The sequence below is a fragment of the Canis lupus genome, chromosome 20 (assembly GCF_003254725.2).
Source record: "Canis lupus dingo isolate Sandy chromosome 20, ASM325472v2, whole genome shotgun sequence".
NCBI classification, from domain to species: domain Eukaryota; kingdom Metazoa; phylum Chordata; class Mammalia; order Carnivora; family Canidae; genus Canis; species Canis lupus.
In genome coordinates, this window is record NC_064262.1 from 32,006,146 (window position 1) to 32,026,994 (window position 20,849).

The 20,849-nt window shown below is 34.4% G+C and overlaps 1 protein-coding gene across 35 annotated transcripts in view; it reads left to right on the forward strand.

Annotated features, from left to right (window-relative positions):
- Positions 1 to 20,849, forward strand: part of CFAP20DC (CFAP20 domain containing) — a 246,655-nt gene that overhangs the window by 76,794 nt on the left and 149,012 nt on the right. For all 35 annotated transcript variants that reach the window (XR_007404050.1, XR_007404049.1, XR_007404051.1 and 32 more), the window contains one exon: positions 8,609 to 8,723. Coding sequence is in view for 29 of the 35 variants with exons in the window: in XM_049097500.1 (XP_048953457.1) it covers positions 8,609 to 8,723 (115 nt within the window). In the remaining 6 variants the exon portion in view is untranslated. The remainder of the gene's footprint in view (positions 1 to 8,608; positions 8,724 to 20,849) is intronic.

Below are 20,849 nucleotides of genomic sequence, written 5' to 3' on the forward strand. Positions count from 1 at the left end.
TTAAGACTCCTCAAAACTAACCCTGACTTTATTCTGCATTTTCACTCCCTGCTGATGATCTCACTGGGTGTCTCTGCAACACCCTAGTTTCAGTCTTACACTCCTTATTATATGAAGCCTGACATGAGTAGAGGGTACATTGAGGAATGTGGTGTAAAGTGATAATGGAGTAGTGGCTAAGGGTCAGGTTTTGGAGGTTCTTGAGTAACAAGATAATGAACCTTGGACTTTATTCCTTAGGCTATAGGATGCCAAAGAAATTGGAACTAAGGGGTGACATTCAGTCCCCATGGCTGGTCCACATGAAGAATGGACTGAGAGATAAAAGAGTGGAGACACAGAGATTAGTGTGTTCAAAGCAACAAATGACTAAGCATTGTGGTTATAGAAAACCAAGGAAGAAACAGATAAGAAACTACTAGAAAAGTGACTGTGGATAGGATCTGACAGCTAATTGGAATAATGAAGCCTAAATGTTTAAAACAGGGAGCCATCAGTGATTCACAGGGTTCCTCAGTAATAACTGAGAAGATTTTAAGTGTATGAAGCCTATGGTGGGACAGTGAAGTGCCCTTCAAGAACATGGAAAACAAGAAAGTGGGATTAGCCTATGACCTTTTCATTGTTAAATAATGGTCCTCATTCAGAGGGTTTTTTGTTTTTAGTTTTTAGGGTTTTTTACAAATTTTTAAAGGAAGAATTTAACAGAATGTGTTAACAAAAACACACACAAGAATTTGTTAACAGAACGTGTCTGTTAACAAAAACACACACAAGAATTTGTTAACAGAATGTGTTTGTTAACTCACACACACAAAAAGGCAACTGTGGGCTCTGTTCATCCAAACACAGTGAAGGATAGGAGTCTTAGCTACCAGATATTAAATATTTTGTTGCCAGGAGCAAAGATTATTCTACTATGGATGTGTTTTTAGGCACTGTCTGCCCAAAAGAAAGTCAGCATGTCATTAAGAATGTAAGTATTAGGACAGCCCGGGTGGCTCAGCAGTTTAGCGCTGCCTTCAGCCCAGGGCCTGATCCTGGAGACCTGGGATCGAGTCCCACATCAGGTTCCCCGCATGGAGCCTGCTTCTCCCTCTGCCTGTGTCTCTGCCCCACTCCCCTTTCTCTCTCTCTCTCTCTCTCATTAATAAATAAATAAATAAAATCTTTTAAAAAATGTAAGTATTAGAATCATTTAGATCTGAGTTTAAATCTGGATTCTGCTAGATGTGTGACTTTGGGAACTAAAGCTTCAGTTTCCTCATCTGTTAAGTAGAGATAATAATAGGTATCTTATAGGGTTTATGGGAACATTAAGTGAAATAATGCATATAGAATACTTAATACAGTATTGGCATATAGAAAATATTTAATAAGTAATTAATATTTAATAATATTACTACCTTTCCTTTGGAGAAAGCATACATCGGGTATGGAAGTATATAAGTCACTTGTTCTGATTATTTGCCAAGGGAAAAAACACCCCGATGCTTGATAGATTTTTTTTTCTTTAGATAAATTACCACATTCTAGCAGAGTACACTCATTTTGCTGGCTTTGGATCATCATTTTAGGAGGCTTTACATGAGTTACGATTGTAAAGCACATGTTTGTGACCTATTGGATAATTGGATCTAGACTGGAATCCAGAATTGAGCAGGAGATGGTTTTAAAAGCGTGAGAAGGGGAGAAGAGAAAGGGTACGTGGTTTTCATCAGCCGAACAAGAATTGTATTGAAAGTGTTTAGCTGTGGTTCTGTGAGGATGGACACCAAGGTGCTAACATAGCATGAGGCAAGTAGCGGCCATGCAGCATAAACAAATGAAAGAACTTCAGCCTGTTATGGTAGTGACCATACCATCATATCACTGAAATGGCAGTGGATTTTAAAGAAACGAGTTTTATTTAACACTGTGCTACTTACTAGCTGTATTTCCATAGACTAGTAGCTTCCTTAGTTTCTGGAGTCTAGTTTCCCCTTCTATAAAATGGAGAATGAATATATACTGCCTTCAATAAAGGATTTTTGTGAGACTTAATAAGATAATGTCTATGAAATGTACTAAAAACAGCTACTTAAGAATGGTTATTTTTCCTCTACACTTGAAGTATGATTTCTACATCTCAGCTATTTCCATATCTCTAGTACCTTGTATTGTGCTGTTAAGGCATTGACTTAATGCTAGTTGAATATGAATTAATGAAATCAGAAAGAAAATTTGAAGATCTTAAAGTTGGAATAGATGTGTTGGTTATCATAGTGGAATAGGTTTAGGTTTAAATTAAATTTTGCTCACTGGGTAGATAAAGTTATTCAGAATGGTGGCAGAAAATTGTGATCTAGGTGCCAGAATTGCCCAGAAATATGAAAGAATGCCCTAAAGATAAATAAATGATAGGTCCATATTGAGTAGACTTGAGGAAAGTGGTTTTTAATGTCTTAGAAGTTTTTTAAAAATAAGCAATGGAAATCCATGTAGACCATTCACCAGCCATATGCTGAATCATACAATGTCTTATAACATTTTTTTTAAAAGGAAATTGTACAAAGTATGTTCTCTGACCACAATGGAATGGAATTAAAAATCAATAACAATCCAATATATAGAAAAGACTGTACTGTTTGGAAATTAAGTAGCACACATCTAAATAACCCAAGATTCAAAGAAGAAATCATATGGGAAATAAAATATTTCAGACTGATAAAATTATAATGCTACATACCAAAATTTGTGGGAGGCAGCTAACATAATGCTTATAGGAAAGCTTATGTGTTTTAAATATTTATGATAAAGAAGAAAAGTTTAAAATTAATTGTCTAACTTTCCATCCTAATAAACTGGGGGGGAGGGGGGAGAACAAATTAAACTCAAAGTAAGTAGAAGCAAAGAAATAAAAATAGAATCAATAATATTGATTAGAGAATTTTTATAAACAGAGAATAGAATAGAGAAACTCTCTAAAGCCAAGAGTTGTTTCTTTAAGAAGATAAACTTAAAAAAATAAAAATAAAATGATAAACTTAATAAACCAAAGCAGATTGATTAATAAAAAGAGAAGGGGATCCCTGCATGGCTCAGTGGTTTAGCACCTGCCTTCGGCCCAGGGCATGATCCTGGAGTCCCGAGATTGAGTCCCACATCAGGCTCCCTGTATGAGCCTGCTTCTCCCTCTGCCTGTGTCTCTGCCCCCACCTCCCCACCCCGTCTCTCATGAATAAATAAATAAAATCAATAGCATCTTTTTGAAAAAAATTAAATTAAAAAATAAATAAAAAGAGAAAAATCACAAGTTACCAATGTAACTCTCAGGAATGAGAGGGAATACGACTACAGATCCTACGAATGTTAAGATGATAATAAAGGAAATAATATGAACAATTTTATGGCAATAAAATCACAATTTATCAAAACTAAAACAACAAAAATCAGAAATCTGAATAGCCTACTAATCTACTAAATTAAATGTATAACCAAAATCTTCCTACAAAGAAAACCTAAGACTTAGGTTAATTCTATCAACATTAAACTAACACCATTTTGAACAAATTTTCAGACAATAGAGAAGAAAACACTTCCCAAATCACTTTGTGAGATTAGCTTAACTGTTATCAAAACCTGACATAGATATTATGAGAAAATTACAAACCAATGTCCCTCTTGAAAATATATGTAAAAATCTTCAACAAAATGCTACTAGCATAATTGAAACTTATATCAAGAGTACAAGGTTGATTTCACATTTGAAAATCAATCCGTATAATTCAAAATATGGACAGAATAAAGGAGAAAAATAATAGGATCTGAATCAATGCAGAAAAAAAGGCATTGACAAAATTCCACACCCTTTCATGACCAAAAATTAAAGGGAAAAAATTCAAAAGCACTAGAAATAGAACATACAAAATCTGATATAGGAACCTACATCTAACATCACATGTATAGAAACATAGTGAGCATTTTCCCCCTATGATCAAGAACAAGGCAGTGTTTTCTGTGCTCATCACTTCAATTTAGTATATGCTGAATGTGTTAGCCAGTACAGTACTGGAAGGAAAGAAAGAAAGAGAGAGAGAGAGAGAGAGAGAGAGAGAGAGAGAGAGAAAGGAAGGAAGGAAGGAAGGAAGGAAGGAAGGAAGGAAGGAAGGAAGGAAGGAAGGAAGGAAGGAAGGAAGGAAGGAAAGCACAAGTGAAAGTCTTTTCACTGAAGACATAATTGTTTATGTATAAAATCCTTCAGTAATATACAAAACAACTACTAAAACGAATGTGTGAATTAAGCAAGGTCACAGAAATAGTTATATACGAAAATCAGTGGAATTTCCATATGCTAGTAGCATTTGGTTGGTGAATTTTTTAAATTCATTTTTAATCATATTAAAAAACAAAATACGAGTAAATTTAGCAAAAGATATGCAAGCTTTCTAAAATAAAAACTATAAGACATTGTGAAAGAAATTAAACAAGTCCTAAATAAATGCAGATGTATCATGTAAGTGAATTGAGTAACTCAGTATTGTTCTCTCCAAATTGATCTGTAGATTCAACACAATCCAAAACTCTCAACAACTTTTTTATAGAAAATTATAGTGTATCCTAAAATATATGGAAAACAGGGATCAGAAAAACAAACAAAACTAAGATGAAGAGTTTCTTTGTCTAGTTTCAAGACCCACTACAAATCTACAATGACCAAGGCAGTGTGACATTGGTGAAAGAATGGATAAATGAAACAAATAGATCAATAGAAAGCCCAGAAATATATCCACACTTACATACATATATTAAATTGATTCTCAGCAAAGTATCAAGGCATGTCAATTTGGAGAGTCTTTAACATATAGTGCTGGGACAACTGGATAAAAGTACAGAAAGAACCACACCCACTACCTCACACAATACGCTGAAATTAATCTTGCATGGATCATAGAATGTAAAAACTAAAAGATCTAGAAGAAAATGTAGGAAAGTACTTTCTTTGCAGCTTTGGGCTAGGCAGGGATTTTTTTAAGACATAAAAAGCCCTATTATAAATATTGATAAACTGGACTTAAATTTAAAACTTCTGCTAAACAAAAGGTATCATTAAGCTTATTAGATAAGTGTATATGAGTTTCTGTACACTATTCTTGATACGTTTTCTGTGAGAAATTATTTCCAAATAGTTAACAAAAGATACCATTATGATAATAGGCAAGAAAATAATCACAATGCATGTATCTGACAAAGGATATATATTCCAAAATATAGAATTATAGTAAGAAAACAGCCCAATAAATACTGAGCAACTGACTTAACAGACCTTTCACAAGAAACACCAGTAAATACATGTAAAAGTGGCCAGTGTCATTATTCGTAAGACAAATGCAAATAGAGTCACAATGATATCCATTCATACCAACTAGAATTAGCTAACATCTAAGTCTGATGTGTTGAGGTGTCTGGATCAGTTAAGTATCAGACTCGGTTTTGACTCAGGTCATGATCTCAGGATTATGAGATAAAGCCCTGCATAGGGCTTAATATTCAGTGTGGAGTCTGCTTGGGATTCTCTCTTTTTGTTTCCCTTTTCCCCTACCCCCACATGTGCACTCACACATTCTCTCTCTCTCTCTCTCTCTCCCCTCTGCCCTCCAAAAAATGCTTAAAGTCTGATAGTACCAAGAGTTGGTGAGAGTATGGAACCACTGCAACCACTTTGGGGAATTATTTCCTAATTATTCCTACTTATCAAGAGAATGAAAATACTTGTTCACAAAAACACTCTGAGCATATTCACACAAATTTTTTTTGTAAGAAACCAATACCAGAAACAAATGCCCATCAACAACAGAATGGATGGATAAATTATCTAGCCATACAAGACTCAGCAATTAAAGACAGGAACTATTGGTGCATGCTACAGCATGGATGAATCTCAAAAATGTGCTAAGTGAAAAAAACCAGTCACAAAAGAGTATAAGCTACACCATTTCATTTTTTTTAATTTTTTTAATTTTTATTTATTTATGATAGAGAGAGAGAGAGAGGCAGAGACACAGGCAGAGGGAGAAGCAGGCTCCATGCACTGGGAGCCCGATGTGGGATTCGATCCCAGGTCTCCAGGATCGCGCCCCGGGCCAAAGGCAGGCGCTAACCACTGTGCCACCCAGGGATCCCAGCTACACCATTTCATTTACGAGAATTTCAGGAACAGACAAAACTTACCCATGATTATAGAAATCAGGAATGAGGATTGACTAGAAGGGGCCAGGAGAATAACTTTCTCGCGTGATGAAAATGTTCTATATTTTGTTTGGAGTGGTGATAACATCAGTATATACATTTATCAAAGCACTTGAGATTGTATGCTAAAATCCACATTCCAGTTAGACATATTTTGCCTCAATAAAGAAATAAAAGATACTATAACTATTTGGTTTTTATGATATCCATTCATCATGCAAGGTAGAATGTTGATGTTCCAATAGCCTCTTTTTGTGAACAATAAATTTATAAAACCCCTTACCTTGGCTAAAAGATCCCACATGATTTGGCTCTTGCCTAGACTTTCTAGTTCATGTCCCTTTTTTACCAAGTCCTACCTAACCCTGCTGGGTTTACTGTCCAAATAGTCATTTCTTCATGTTTTCTAGTTCAGTCTCCTACTTGTCATCTTCATGATTTAAGGATTTGAGGATTTAAGATAATTTACATTTATTTTGTCTCTTTCTCCTTTTATATGTTGCTTTTTTCACCATAGTGTTCCCCCAGTGTATTCTCAGGATATTTCCTGGCTCAATATTTGTTGAACATCTGAATGAATGAATGTTCCTGTCATTTTATATGTTGATAAAGTGGCCGTCTGCTCATACTCTCTGAGTAGACCTCAAATTCCTGTTAGGAGTTTGATCTATACCAATTCAAATGAAAATAACATAGTCTTAGCTTTATAAGCAAAGCAAACCTTTAATAAAACAGTGTCTGAAATGGGTTTTTGGTTGATGCAACCAAACTTTTTGTATGATGCAAGGGAATTTTTTCTTCCCTTTCCTTTTCCAAAATCCCTATATAGTCTTTCCTTCTACTCCCTAATTAGAGCTTCTCACACAAGAGATCTAATAACATGACAGTGCTATCCAAATATATCTAATCCTGTACCCTATTCGTAAAATATTTGAGCACATTAACCACATAGGTACATTTATTTATTTCAAAAACAGGAATATGTTGCGGTACTGCTGTATAATGAAACATGCCCCAAAACGACATTTTAAAAGGATAGGATGAAAGATAGTTCTAACATTCTCTTTCTGTATTTCATTGGATTCTTGTGTACCACCCCACCTCCCCATGTGTTCATCCCACTTGAAGACACTGCCTAGGAGCAAAAATTATACTACATTTACTTACACATCTAAATATAAAATTATAGTAGACTTCACACTTTTGCATCTTAACCTTACCTCTGACTATATATTGAAAGGATTTATTGCTTTTTAAATAAATTCATGGCACTTCATAGTGCAGATAGGGTAGAATTTTTAGGTCTGGGGCATACTCTAAAATCATCCCATCTATTTTATACTGTACCTATTTGTAACATTGTTCAGTAAGAGTTTTTTTCTACAGAATATGTATTTTAGAGGGAAGAAATAATGAAAAGAGTATACTGCAAGGAGAGATAAGAAAGAGCTACAGAAAAAGCTTATGTTGACTTTTAAAACAGTTAATTACACTATAAATATTGGTAGCAGTTCATTTGAATGAAATGTTGTCACCTTGGGGGATTACTAATTGTAGAAAATTAGCAGTTTGTACATCTAGATAAAGTTGCTAAAAATGAGGGAGCCATCACTATTCTCTGATAAAAAGACAGTCTTTTAAAAAGTATCAACTCTACCATATAGCAGTCTGAGACAGGTTTAGAGATTTTAATCCTGCTTTGTTACCTCTGAGACCTAAAGGAAGCAGAACATAAAAATGAGCCTCTATCAATTTGAAGCAAACCTAATCTTTGTGATCATGGCTGTGGTCTAAATCTATTAAAGATGTTCAAATTCGATGTCCTTGGTATCACTGTGGCTTGACCTGAATAGTGAGCAATAAACTTGTGTATTATAATTCTGGTTTGAAGATATGTGCTTAGGAAGTGAAACCGACAGTCAGTGTTTTGTGTCTGTCTCTAAGCAGACTAAGAGCCTATATAAAATGACAGGTGCATTTTTAGGGAAAGAAACCCATAATGTTTTCCTATTTAGTAGGTGACAGTATGTCCCAAGATAACACAAGCTTAAGGGGCTGGAACAAGCTTGATTATTAAAGGCTAGCAGTTTCTCAGTTCATACAAATTGAATTTTTTCATAGGCTAGAAGACTGTAGAAACCTAGTGTAAGGTACTGAAATAAATTAGCATATTAACTGAATTTATACATTCAGGCTTGTGAGCACTTTAAATTGAAGGAAGAAATTTATTACCTCTTGAAAGAAAAAAAAAAGCAATTCTTAAATTCTGTGTTTGATCTCTCTGTTGCACAGGCCTGTATGATAAATTATATCATTTTGATGATTATCCGAAGTAGTAGTTATATTGATGGGAATCTTTCTCTCTCCTTTCTTTTTTCAGAATTACTGATTTAGGGAACATTAAAAGAAGATTGTATTTATCAACGGTCCATAAGGAACTGTCCTCAACTCCTCTTCATGCAAAAATCCCACTCTTCATGATCAAGCGCAAAATTGTAAGTGTCACAGGCATATTGCTTAAAATATTAAGTTCAATTCAGCAAATATTAATTATGGGCCTACTCTGTGTATATAGCACTTGTTAAGTACTATGGTCATATAAAAATGAATAGAATTCATGCTCTTCCTTTCTCTCTCATGAAAGAGCTTAAAATCCACTGGGTGGAAGAATATAATTATTTGAACATCTAGAATATCACCAAAACTGTGGTGGAAAGCACAGTAGAAAGAGATGGTCTCTTGGTACTATGAACAGGAAAGAAATCCATTTGACTACAGGATGAGGAAAGGCTGCATGAAGAAGACTACATTTAGTTGGGCCTTTAAAAGACTGTAAGATTTCAATAAGCAGAAATGGGAAGCCAAGCATTCTAAGCAGAAGGAAGCATGAACAGAAGCATGAAGGCTGGAAATTGGTACATATTTGGGGAACAAAGAATGATTAATCATTGTTACTAGTTTTGTTGTTGTTTTTTTTTTCTTTTTTTTTTTTTTTTTTTTTAATAACCTTAAGGAAACAGTAGTCCTGCAACAGTCAGGTGTCGGTAGGGAGGTTTTATGCCTATTGTATAACCCCTAAGACCTAAAGCAGCAGTAAGATATGAGTAGATAAACAATAAGCTACAGGCCAAGAAGTTTGGGCCTGGATGACTAACTAGTCTTTCTCAAACTTCAGTTACTTCATTACTACTCTCATGACGTTACCATGCTTGGGTATTACCTGTTCTAATATATACTTGATACATTCCTTTTAAATCAACTCACTTCTTGGGGCTTAAATACATCTATTTCAAAGGAAACCTTTAACCACTTACTCAAATGCACACCAGTATAAGGAAGTATCATGAAAAGTCAGGTAAATATGATACCACCAGAGGAAACTAATAAAGCTTTAGTAACTGATCCAAAAGACATGGAGATCTGTGACCTGTCAGACAAAGAATTCAGAATAGTCTTCTTATAGTTTAGTGACCTACACGAACATACAGACAACTAAATGAATTTAGGAAAACAGACCATGAATGGCACAAGATGTTTAACAAAGGAATGGAAGCCATCAAAAATAAATAGGAATGCTAGAGCTGAAAAATACAGAATCTGAACTGAAGAATTCAGTGGAGAGCTTCGAAAGCAGATTCAGCTATGCAGAAAAAAGAATTAGTGACCTAGAAGACAATTGAAATTATCCATTTGGGAGTAAAAAAAGGAAAAGGAATGAGTGAAGAGTGAAGGAAGCCTATGGGAATTATGAGACACAAGGAACATAAACAATATTCACGTTATGGGAATTCCAGAAGGAGAAGAGAAAGATAAAAGGACAGAAAGTATATTTAAAGTGATAATGGCTAAAAACTCCCCAAATCTGGGAAGAGAAGTATTCAGATCCAAGAGGCCCAAAGGACCTCAAACAGGACTACACATATTATGATTAAATTGTCAAAAGTCAAAGAAAGAATTTTAAAAGAAACAAGAGAAAAGAGAGGATAAAAGTTACATACAAGGGAGCTCCCATAAAACTATGGGCAGATTTCTCAACAGAAACTTTTCAGACCAGAAGAGAATGAGATGACATATTCTAAAGATTGGGAAAAAATTAAAAATCAACCAAGAATACTATGCCTGGTAAAGCTGTCTTTCAGAAATAAAATAGGGATAAAGACTAACAAAATCTGAGGGAATTCATTTCTACTAGATCTGCCTTACTATAAATGTTAGAAGGAGTTCTTGGAGTAGAAATAAAAGAACTCTTAACATAAAAACATAAAAAGGCAGCATAATACTCGCTACAATGGTAAATGTATAGTCAGAATTGGAGTCTGTAATAGGATGATAGTGGTGCATAATTCATTTATGATAATATTAAATGCATTCACCCTTCTATGTTTAAGTATTGATTTCCTTATTCATCTAAAATTTTTTAGAGTTCAATGTTAGGTCTTTTCCAAGAATTAAATCATATATGAGACCAATACGGTATTCTGTGTATGGTTAATAAATAAAATCTGTCATTATCTTGCTTTTGTGAATTCAGTCACCTCTGTCAGTTAACTAATTGAAGTTCTGTATATTTTGTTAAAATCTGAACTGAGCATTCTATACATGGCTATCATCCACACCCCCCACAGTAGTATTCCTTTCATCTAATGACACTTGTAGGATTACAGTATTTGAAAATAAAATATTATCTTTCTTTACAAATAAACCTTGATGAGCTAGAATGCGAATTTGACTAACCAATATTTCCTTTCTAATAATGAGTTGGATGAATATGTGCCAGTGGCACCAGGTATCTAATGACATAAGAAATATACTATTTAAGCTTTAAAAAAAAATGAAATAGGTCCTGTGGGACAGTGTTCTGTAATTCATCTACCTCAGCTTCTCACCCTCCAGTCAGATGACTCAATGGAGAATAGTTATATGTAGTTTTTAAAAATGCTGGTGTGAAGAAAGCAAACTAATCATTATTTCAGATAATTTAAGCTCATGCTAAAATTTAAAAGTCAAATCAGTCATAAAACATCTAGAACTTTTTTGTGAGTGTGGTTGAATCTAGAAAGAATTGCTCACATACAGACAATCCTAAGCAATAAGCAGAAATAAGGTATTTTGTTTTCTGTAGTATTCCCCATACCGGTGAAATCACCAAGACATGCATACTTGTAATATGTTCTAACCTATATTTTGTTAAATATAAACATATAAATAATATGTAGGGGTTGAGAGCATGGTATCTAAATTCTGATACTTAGTAGTTATGTGACCTGTGTCAGTTCCTGTGTTCATTTGCCTCATCTATAAAATGCAGGTAATATGAGATATATTTCCTATTAAGGTTGTTTTGAAGATTTCACAAGTAAAGAAACATAAGGCTTTTATAACAATGCCTGGCACAGTCTAAAGCACTAGATAAAAATTATAGATCCAGTTTTCTCTTTAATTACTATTTCTTTCTGGAAGCCCTTAATGATTTCCCCTCTGTGGATTACATATGCTGAGTATAGTTCAACCATTGCTATTTACAATTTTATAATCCTCATAACACTTCTTCACCCTGCACTTGAATCATATTTGCTCGTCTATCTCCCTGCATTTAGACTACAAGCATGTTTTGACTTTTATCTTGAGGCACATTAAGAACATGGCACATAGTAAGTGCTCAATAAATATTTCTTGAACAAATAGACAAGTCTTACTGTGTGCCTCCCAATGTGGGAAATAAAATAAATGAGTTTGTGATGGACCTTTATAAATGTGCCTGATGATTCTAGAAATATTCTGTACTATTCAAGCAGATGTTAAGAAATTCAGTTCTGAAACTTGTACTTATTTCCCTTCAGTTTCCTCCTAATTAAAGAGATGCTACAGCAGCAGCGGGTCTTTCATTTCTACTGCTAATATATTCTGTTCCCATTGAGGCCTTATCAAACTACAGCTGAGCCATGTTTTAGGGGAACCTCCTATAGAGAGAAGCAAGGCAAGAGAGAACACTCCACCCATTCAAAATGCCATCCCTCAGGCCCTACTTGGTATTAGTGTGGTGTTGGTCTAGTTCTCTGCTTTTTTGGTAAAACTTTGTTCACTTCTAGTTTTTAGGAATTGTAGATATTTTGGTGGTAAACTTTGAAATATTGTGTTTTAATAGCTCTTCAGCTAACATTTACAAACCAGGAGTTATCCATTCTATTTTTTGTGTAGTGAGCAGTTAGAGCTGAGTGGCAACTGTACACTTTTTAACAGAACTTTAAGCTCTGCTGTGGCGTTTAGTCCTCTCCACTTATGAATGCAGGTGCTCTCAGACCCTTCCTGCTGCATTCAGTTATCTGCCTAGGCATAGAGTTCTAGGCATAAAGTCTGCAACCCCAATTTAGAGGATAATTATCAAATGGTCCACTTTGCCTTGGTTCTTTAGCTAAAATCTTTACATAGCCAAAGGCAGCAAATAAATATTCTTATAGCCATACCAAAATGAATATTTATGTGTAGGTCACTTACTATTCCAGTTATCATTAAATGTTCAACCTTTCAAATAAAAAATTTTGTTTTTCGTTTTACTTTTAATTTTGAAGGATTCACTTTAAGACTTAAATTATGACAGTTTATACTTCTAACTTGGGATTTCAATGTCAAGAACGAAAAATTAATAACCATCAGATTAAACAATGGAGGTAGCCACTTAGTCAAGACTCACTGAAATCAATCTTACTTGTTCTTCAACATAATTTCAATTAATTGGTGATAGTATCAGATGAACATCAATGTCTCACTACCAAAGTATATATTAATGTACAGTAAATTTAATTGTATTTGAATAGGAAGTTCAGGTATGAAATGTCATTGAGAATGAATCATCCATTGGAGATATAATGATGTGGTACAATAAATTATAATGCCAAAATCTTTTAGTAACCTTTACCATTCAAATACCCAGTGTTTGTCATTTATTTATTTATTTATTTTACCAGTGTTTGTCATTTAAATGAATAAAATTACTCTTTAGGAGTTGTACTTTTTTGAACCACAACTCTGATGTTACCGTTTTTATTACAAACTGAAAGTGTGGTATAATGGTTTTTTTTTTTTTAATTTTATTTATTTATTCACAAGAGACACAGAGGGAGAGAGAGGCAGAGACACAGGCAGAGGGAGAAGCAGGCTCCATGCAGGAAACCTGATGTGGGACTCAATCCCAGGACCCCAGGATCACACCCTGGGCCAAAGGCAGGCTCTAAACCACTGAGACACCCAGGGATCCCCTGTGGTATAATGTTTTTAAAATTTCCCGTCAAAGATCATTTTCCCCATAAAGTCAATGATTTAGAAATTTTTTATTTTTAATAGTATTTAATTTTTTGAGTGTCATTGAATGAGAAAGGAATGGAGAAAGCAGTTTTATTTAGACCAAAATCATTTAGGTATATATTTAAAATGCTAGAGAATATCTCTTAATGAAATCATTCTAATCTAGAATCCACTATGTCTTATGGTACTTATATGAAGGTTTGTAAACGTTTTCACCTCCTCCATGAGAATATCATTTTAAAAACACCTATTTTTCTCTCTCTACTCACCTGTCAGTCTAATACAGATATTTAATAAATTTGGGGGAAAAGAGCCTTTCCTTTCCTCCCTCTGGAGGCCCTGAATGGTTATGTGAAGTAGGAACAACTACACAAAAATAAGTTTGTTCTGGAAAACAGATGATTACCCCATTTTTAAATCACATGAACAGGCAGAAGGATGTTGCTAGAGTTGAAGTGTGGCATCTAGAGCCAGATTGTAGGGGTTCGGATTCTGGTTGTCATTTCCTTTCTGGGCCCTTAGCCAAGTCCATTAATATCTCTGCTTCATTTCCTCATTAGTTAGGTGGTGACAATAAGAGAACCTGCTTCTTAGAGGACTTATGAGGATTGAAAGAATTATTACCCAGAACAGTGCCAGGCTCTTATTAAGTGCTCAGTTAATGTTAGTTGATATTATTATTTTACTATTTTCTTTTGACATAAATCCATATTTATTAATTTAAGAATATAGTGTCACAATAAACTTCTGAACTTATAGTTCATTTCAACTGGCAAATATTTATTGAGCCCCTGCTATAGGCCAAGGTCTATGTCAAATGATAGGAATCCAAAGGTGAATGACACATCAAGGATATTACAATATGGCAAAGAAGGCAAACACATAAACAATGGTAATGTGCTCTGGTGAACACCAAACTAGTCTTAGGAACCAAATGCTGTTAAAGGAAAATATCAGACTTGTTTAAGCCAAGTTGAGGATTGTTACAGTGGAGGTATTTATGCTAAGTTGTAAATACACACAAAAGTATGAAAGTTTATGTCATATTTGATACATTAACTGATTCAAGTGCATGGAGTTAGAGTGCTGGAAAGGAAGGCTAGACAGAACCATGAAGAGCTTTGAAATCCATGTTGAGGAGTTTGAATTTAGTCTGTTAGAAATTTTTTAAATAATTTTTAACATGGAGAAGTTTCATAATATGACCTGCATTCTAGAAAATAAGTATATTAGACTGCAGAGAGAGGCAGAGAGACCAGTTGAGACATACAAACCTACATTAGTGTAATAGCAAAGAAGTAGAAGAGGAGGACAGATATGAAAGATACTTGAGGAATAAAATCAATTTAAAAAAAGAAAAACAGAAAATGGCACTGAGATTCACTGGATGGACTTAACACCAAGTCAAACACTGGAAATATCAGTAAAATTGAAGTCAGGAATATAGAAACTGTTTCAATAAAAAAGCACAGAAAGAGGAGGGGGGGAGCCTAAAAAAGATGAGTACAGTCTGAATGGCTTGAGAAACAGTATCACCCAGTCTAATATGTATGTAATTGGAGTAATAGTAGGAGAACCAAGAGAGATTGAGCACAAGAAAATTTATAGAAGTGATGGTTGAAATTTTTCAAAATACACCCACAGATCCAATAAGCTCAACCAATCAAAGGCTAAATATCTCTCAAAAAACACACCAAACCCCACCATGATGTATCATAATTTAAAAAACAAGCAAAAAACCACAAAGTCATGCCATAGTATGTCATAACTAAATTGCTGAAAATCTGTGATAAAGAGATAATCTTAAAAAGCAGCCAGAGGAAAAAATTACATTATACACCAGAGAACATTGATAAATCATGTAGAAGATATGAAAAATCTAAATATGTACACACCCAATAACAGTTCTGGGAAATATATGAAACAAAAGCTAACACAACCAAAGAAAGAAACATGAATTCACAATTTTGGATGATTTCAACACTCTCCTCTTAGATATTGATAGAAAATCAGTAAACTTAAAAAATGCTATTAATCAACCTGCTCTATTTGACATTTTTAGAATATACCATCTCATAACTGCATAATACATTGCTATATTCAAGTGCACAATGAATGTTTTACCCAAGGTATATGATATATTAGGCTGTATTAATCTCAATAAACTTACAAAGATTGAAATTCTACAAAGTACGTTCTGTGAATGCAAGAGAGTGAAATTAGAAATAAATAACAAAAATATAATTGGACAATTCCCAAGTAGTTAGAAATAAAGCAACATACTTCCAAATAACTTATAAGTCAAAGAAAAATTAAAGATATTAGAAAACAATTTTAACTGTTATTTTAACTAATTTCAAATGGTAATGAAAATTAAGCATACCAAGTGGCATCTGGATGGCTCAGTCAGTTAAGCATCTGCCTTTGGCTCATATCATAATCCCAGGGTCCTGGGATCAAGCCCTGTGTTGGGCTCTGCTCAGTGGGGAGTCTGCTTCTCCCTCTCTCTCTACCTCTGCCTCTTCTCATTTTCTCTCTCTCTCTTTCAAATAAGTAAATTCTTCAAAAAAGAAAAAGCATACTAAAGTTTGTGAGATGCATCTGAAGCATATGGAGAAAGAAGAGAATGTATCAATGAAATAAAAAATTGACAATGGAAAAAATCAGTAAAACCAAAAGTTCTTTGAAAAGATTTAGTAAATGATAAGCTGTTAGCTAGATTAATCAAGAAAAGAACACACGCATTACTAATATCAAGAGTGAAAGTAAGGGAAAAGGAAAATAAGGGAATATTATGAACGATATTTTACCATTAAGTTTGACAATTTAGATGAAGTGGGAAATTTCTGCTATAGATGCAAATTACTAAAACTGATACTAAAAGAAATCAAAAGTTAAAATAGCTATATATATAAGTGGTGTTTATTCCAGGAATTTAAGGTTAGTCTAACATAATCTTGAAAATCAGTCAGTGTGATTTATCACATTAACAGAATAATGAAAAAAATTATAAGATCATTTCAATAAATGTAGAGAAATAATTTAACAAGAATTCATTATCCATTCATGATTAAAGCTTACATCAAACCAAGAATGAAAACTTTTACAATCTGATAAAGGAGTTCTATTTAAAAACAGACAACCTACAACTACATCACACTTACTGGTGAATTACTACCTACTTATCCCCTACGATAGGGAACAAGGCAAGGATATCCACTCTACTTCTAGTCAGAATTGCATTGGAGGTCCTAGAAAGTGCAGTAAGATAATAAAGAGAAATAAAACACATACAGATTAGGAAAAAAGAAGGAAAACTTTCTCTCTTTGTAGACAACATAATAGTTATCCTAAGGAATCTACAAAAACAAAACCTACATTAAGTGAGTTTTGTAGGATCACAGAATACAATATTGGTATAACCAAAGTCAATTATATTCTATAAAAACTTATTATAGTAATAAACAATTGAAATTTTATTTTTTTAATTTAAGTGTTTTTATTTTTTTTTATTTTTATATTTTTTATAAATTTATTTTTTATTGGTGTTCAATTTGCTAACGTATAGAATAACACCAGTGCTCATCCCGTCAGGTGCCCACCTCAGTGCCTGCCACCCAGTCACCCCCACCCCCGCCCACTTCCCCTTCCATCACCCCTAGTTCGTTTCCCATAGTTAGGAGTCTTTCATGTTCTGTCTCTCTTTCTGATACTTCCCACTCATTTTTTCTCCTTTCCCCTTTATTCCCTTTCACTATTTTTTATATTCTCCAAATGAATGAGACCATATAATGTTTGTCCTTCTCCCATTGACTTATTTCACTCAGCATAATACCCTCCAATTCCATCCACATTGAAGCAAATGGTGGGTATTTGTCATTTCTAATGGCTGAGTAATATTCCATGGTATACATAAACCACATCTTCTTTATCCATTCATCTTTCAATGGACACCAAGGCTCCTTCCACAGTTTGGCTATTGTGGACATTGCTGCTATAAACATCGGGCTGCAGGTATCCCAGCGTTTCATTGCATCTGTGTCTTTGGGGTAAATCTCCAGCAGTGCAATTGCTGGGTCGTAGGGCAGATCTATTTTTAACTCTTTGAGGAACCTCCACACAGTTTTCCAGAGTGGCTGCACCAGTTCACATTCCCACCAACAGTGCAGGAGGGCTCCCCTTTCTCCACATCCTCTCCAACATTTGTGGTTTCCTGCCTTGTTAATTTTCCCCGTTCTCACTGGTGTGAGGTGGTATCTCATTGTGGTTTTGATTTGTATTTCCCTGATGACAAGTTATATGGAGCATTTTCTCATGTGCTTGTTGGCCATGTCTATGTCTTCCTCTGTGAGATTTCTGTTCATGTCTTTTGCCCATTTCATGATTGGATTGCTTGTTTCTTTGCTGTGGAGTTTAATAAGTTCTTTATAGATCTTGAAAACTAGCCCTTTATCTGATATGTCATTTGCAAATATCTTCTCCCATTCTGTAGATTGAGTTTTGTTGACAGTATCTTTTGCTGTGCAAAAGCTTCTTATCTTGATGAAGTCCCAAGAGTTCAGTTTTGCTTTTGTTTCTCTTGCCTTCATGGATGAATCTTGCAAGAAGTTACTTTGGCCAAGTTCAAAAAGGGTGTTGCCTGTGTTCTCCTCTAGGATTTTGATGGAATCTTGTCTCACATTAAGATCTTTCATCCATTCTCAATGAGGAAGCACTGGAAGCCTTTCCCCTAAAATCAGGAACAAGACAGGGATGTCCACTCTCACCACTGCTAATCAACATAGTACTAGAAGTCCTAACCTCAGCAATCGGACAACAAAAAGAAATAAAAGGCATTCAAATGGGCAAAGAAGAAGTCAAACTCTCCCTCTTCGCCAATGACATGATACTCTACATAGAAAACCCAAAAGACTCCACCCCAAGATTGCTAGAACTCATACAGCAATTTGGCAGTGTGGCAGGATACAAAATCAATGCCCAGAAGTCAGTGGTATTTCTATACACTAACAACGAGACTGAAGAAAGAGAAATTAAGGAGTCAATCCCATTTACAATTGCACCCAAAAGCATAAGATACCTAAGAATAAACCTAACCAAAGAGGTAAAGGATCTATACCCTAAAAACTATAGAACACTTCTGAAAGAAATTGAGGAAGACACAGAGATGGAAATATATTCCATGCTCATGGATTGGAAGAATTAATATTGTGAAAATGTCAATGTTACCCAGGGCAATTTACACGTTTAATGCAATCCCTATCAAAATACCATGGACTTTCTTCAGAGAGTTGGAACAAATTATTTTAAGATTTGTGTGGAATTAGAAAAGACCCCGAATAGCCAGGGGAATTTTAAAAAAGAAAACCATATCTGGGGGCATCACAATGCCAGATTTCAGGTTGTACTACAAAGCTGTGGTCATCAAGACAGTGTGGTACTGGCACAAAAACAGACACATAGATCAATGGAACAGAATAGAGAATTCAGAAGTGGACCCTCAACTTTATGGTCAACTAATAATTCGACAAAGGAGGAAAGACTATCCTCTGGAAAAAAGACAGTCTCTTCAATAAATGGTGCTGGGAAAATTGGACATCCACATGCAGAAGAATGAAACTAGACCACTCTCTTGCACCATACACAAAGATAATTTAAGTATTTTAAGTTTTTTTTTTAATTCCAGTATAGTTAACATAGAGTGTTATATTAGTTTTAGATGTACAGTATGGTAATTCAACAATTCTATTTTTAATTTTAAAAATATTTACAATAGCATCAAAAATATATAATACTCAGGAATAAATTTAATAAAACATGCTAGACCTTTACACTGAAAACTATAAAACATTGCTGAGAGAAATTGAAGAAGACCTAAATAAATGGAGACATGTTGTTTTTGGATCCAAAAACTATATTCGGTCTAATCCCAATCAGAATTCCAGCAGGCTTTTTTAAAAATATTTTTTGCAAAATTTATAAACAAATTCTAAAATATTTATGGGAATTCAAAGGACTTAGGATACAAAACAATTTTCAAAATGTAAAAATTGTGCCTCATGATTTCAAGTCATGTTATAAAGCTACAGTAATCAGGACAATGTGTTCTTGGCATAGATATCAATAAAAAGTTTATAAATGGACACACACATGTGTATAGTCAGTTGATCTTCAACCAGAGCACCAGAATTCAGTAAAGGTAGAAGCTTCTTTTTTCAGGCCTAGAACTTCTGAGTTCTCCCATATGTTTCATATGGGAGAAAAAAGTGTACATCAGCCTATACTTCATAGCATTTACAAAAGTTAAAGATGAATCATAAATGTAAATACTAAAAATACACACAAGTTGAAGAGATTTCTTAAGACCCAGAAAACATTAACCCTAATAAAGAATAAGTTGACAAAAAGAGCTTCAACAAAACTTAAAACTACTCAGGGCACCTGGGTGGCTCAGTCCATTTGGTGTCTGCTTTCGACTCAGGTTTTGATCCCAGAGTCTTGGGTTCAAGCCCGGAGTTGGGCTTGATGCTCAGCAGAGGGTCTGCTTCTCCCTCTCTCTCTACATCTTGCTCCCCTACTTAGCTTATGTGCACTCTCTCTCAAAAATTTTTTAAAGATTAAAACCACTCATCAAAAGACATTTTTAAGAAAATGAACAAGCAAGCCACGGCAGGAAGAAAATATTCCTAATATATATATTTGACAAAAGACATATTCAGAATATATTTTCCAACTGTATAATTTAAAAAAATAACTTTTTTTAAGGCAAAAACAATTGAATAAGCACATCACAGAGATTGTACAATCAAGTAAGCATGTGAAGAGCTCCATAACATCAGTCAGGGGAATTCAAATGAAAAACACAATTGTTTCTACTTCACCCACTATAATAGCAAAAATAAAAGAGACAGGAAATACTAAATGTTGGTGAGATATAAAGCAATTATCATACATTCTGAACACATACAGAGAATTTCCAGCATAACCACTTTGGAAATACCTTTGGAAGTTTCTGATAAAGTTAAACATTTACCCATTGATCCAAAAGCTACACTCCTTGGTGTCTATCCACAGATGTGTAAGTACATTACACAAAAAAATGTTGGATGGGAATTTCATAACTGCTTGATTTATAAAAGTGAAAACCTTGAAATAACCCATATACCCTACAACAGAATATTGAACAGTTAAGTTGTGATACAGTCACAGAGTAGGGTACTACTCAACAAAACAAGAATGGACTACTGTGTTCCATGCAACAACATGGATGAACCTCGAGTAGTATGCCAAGTGAAAGAAGCCACTTACTGTGATTCCATTTA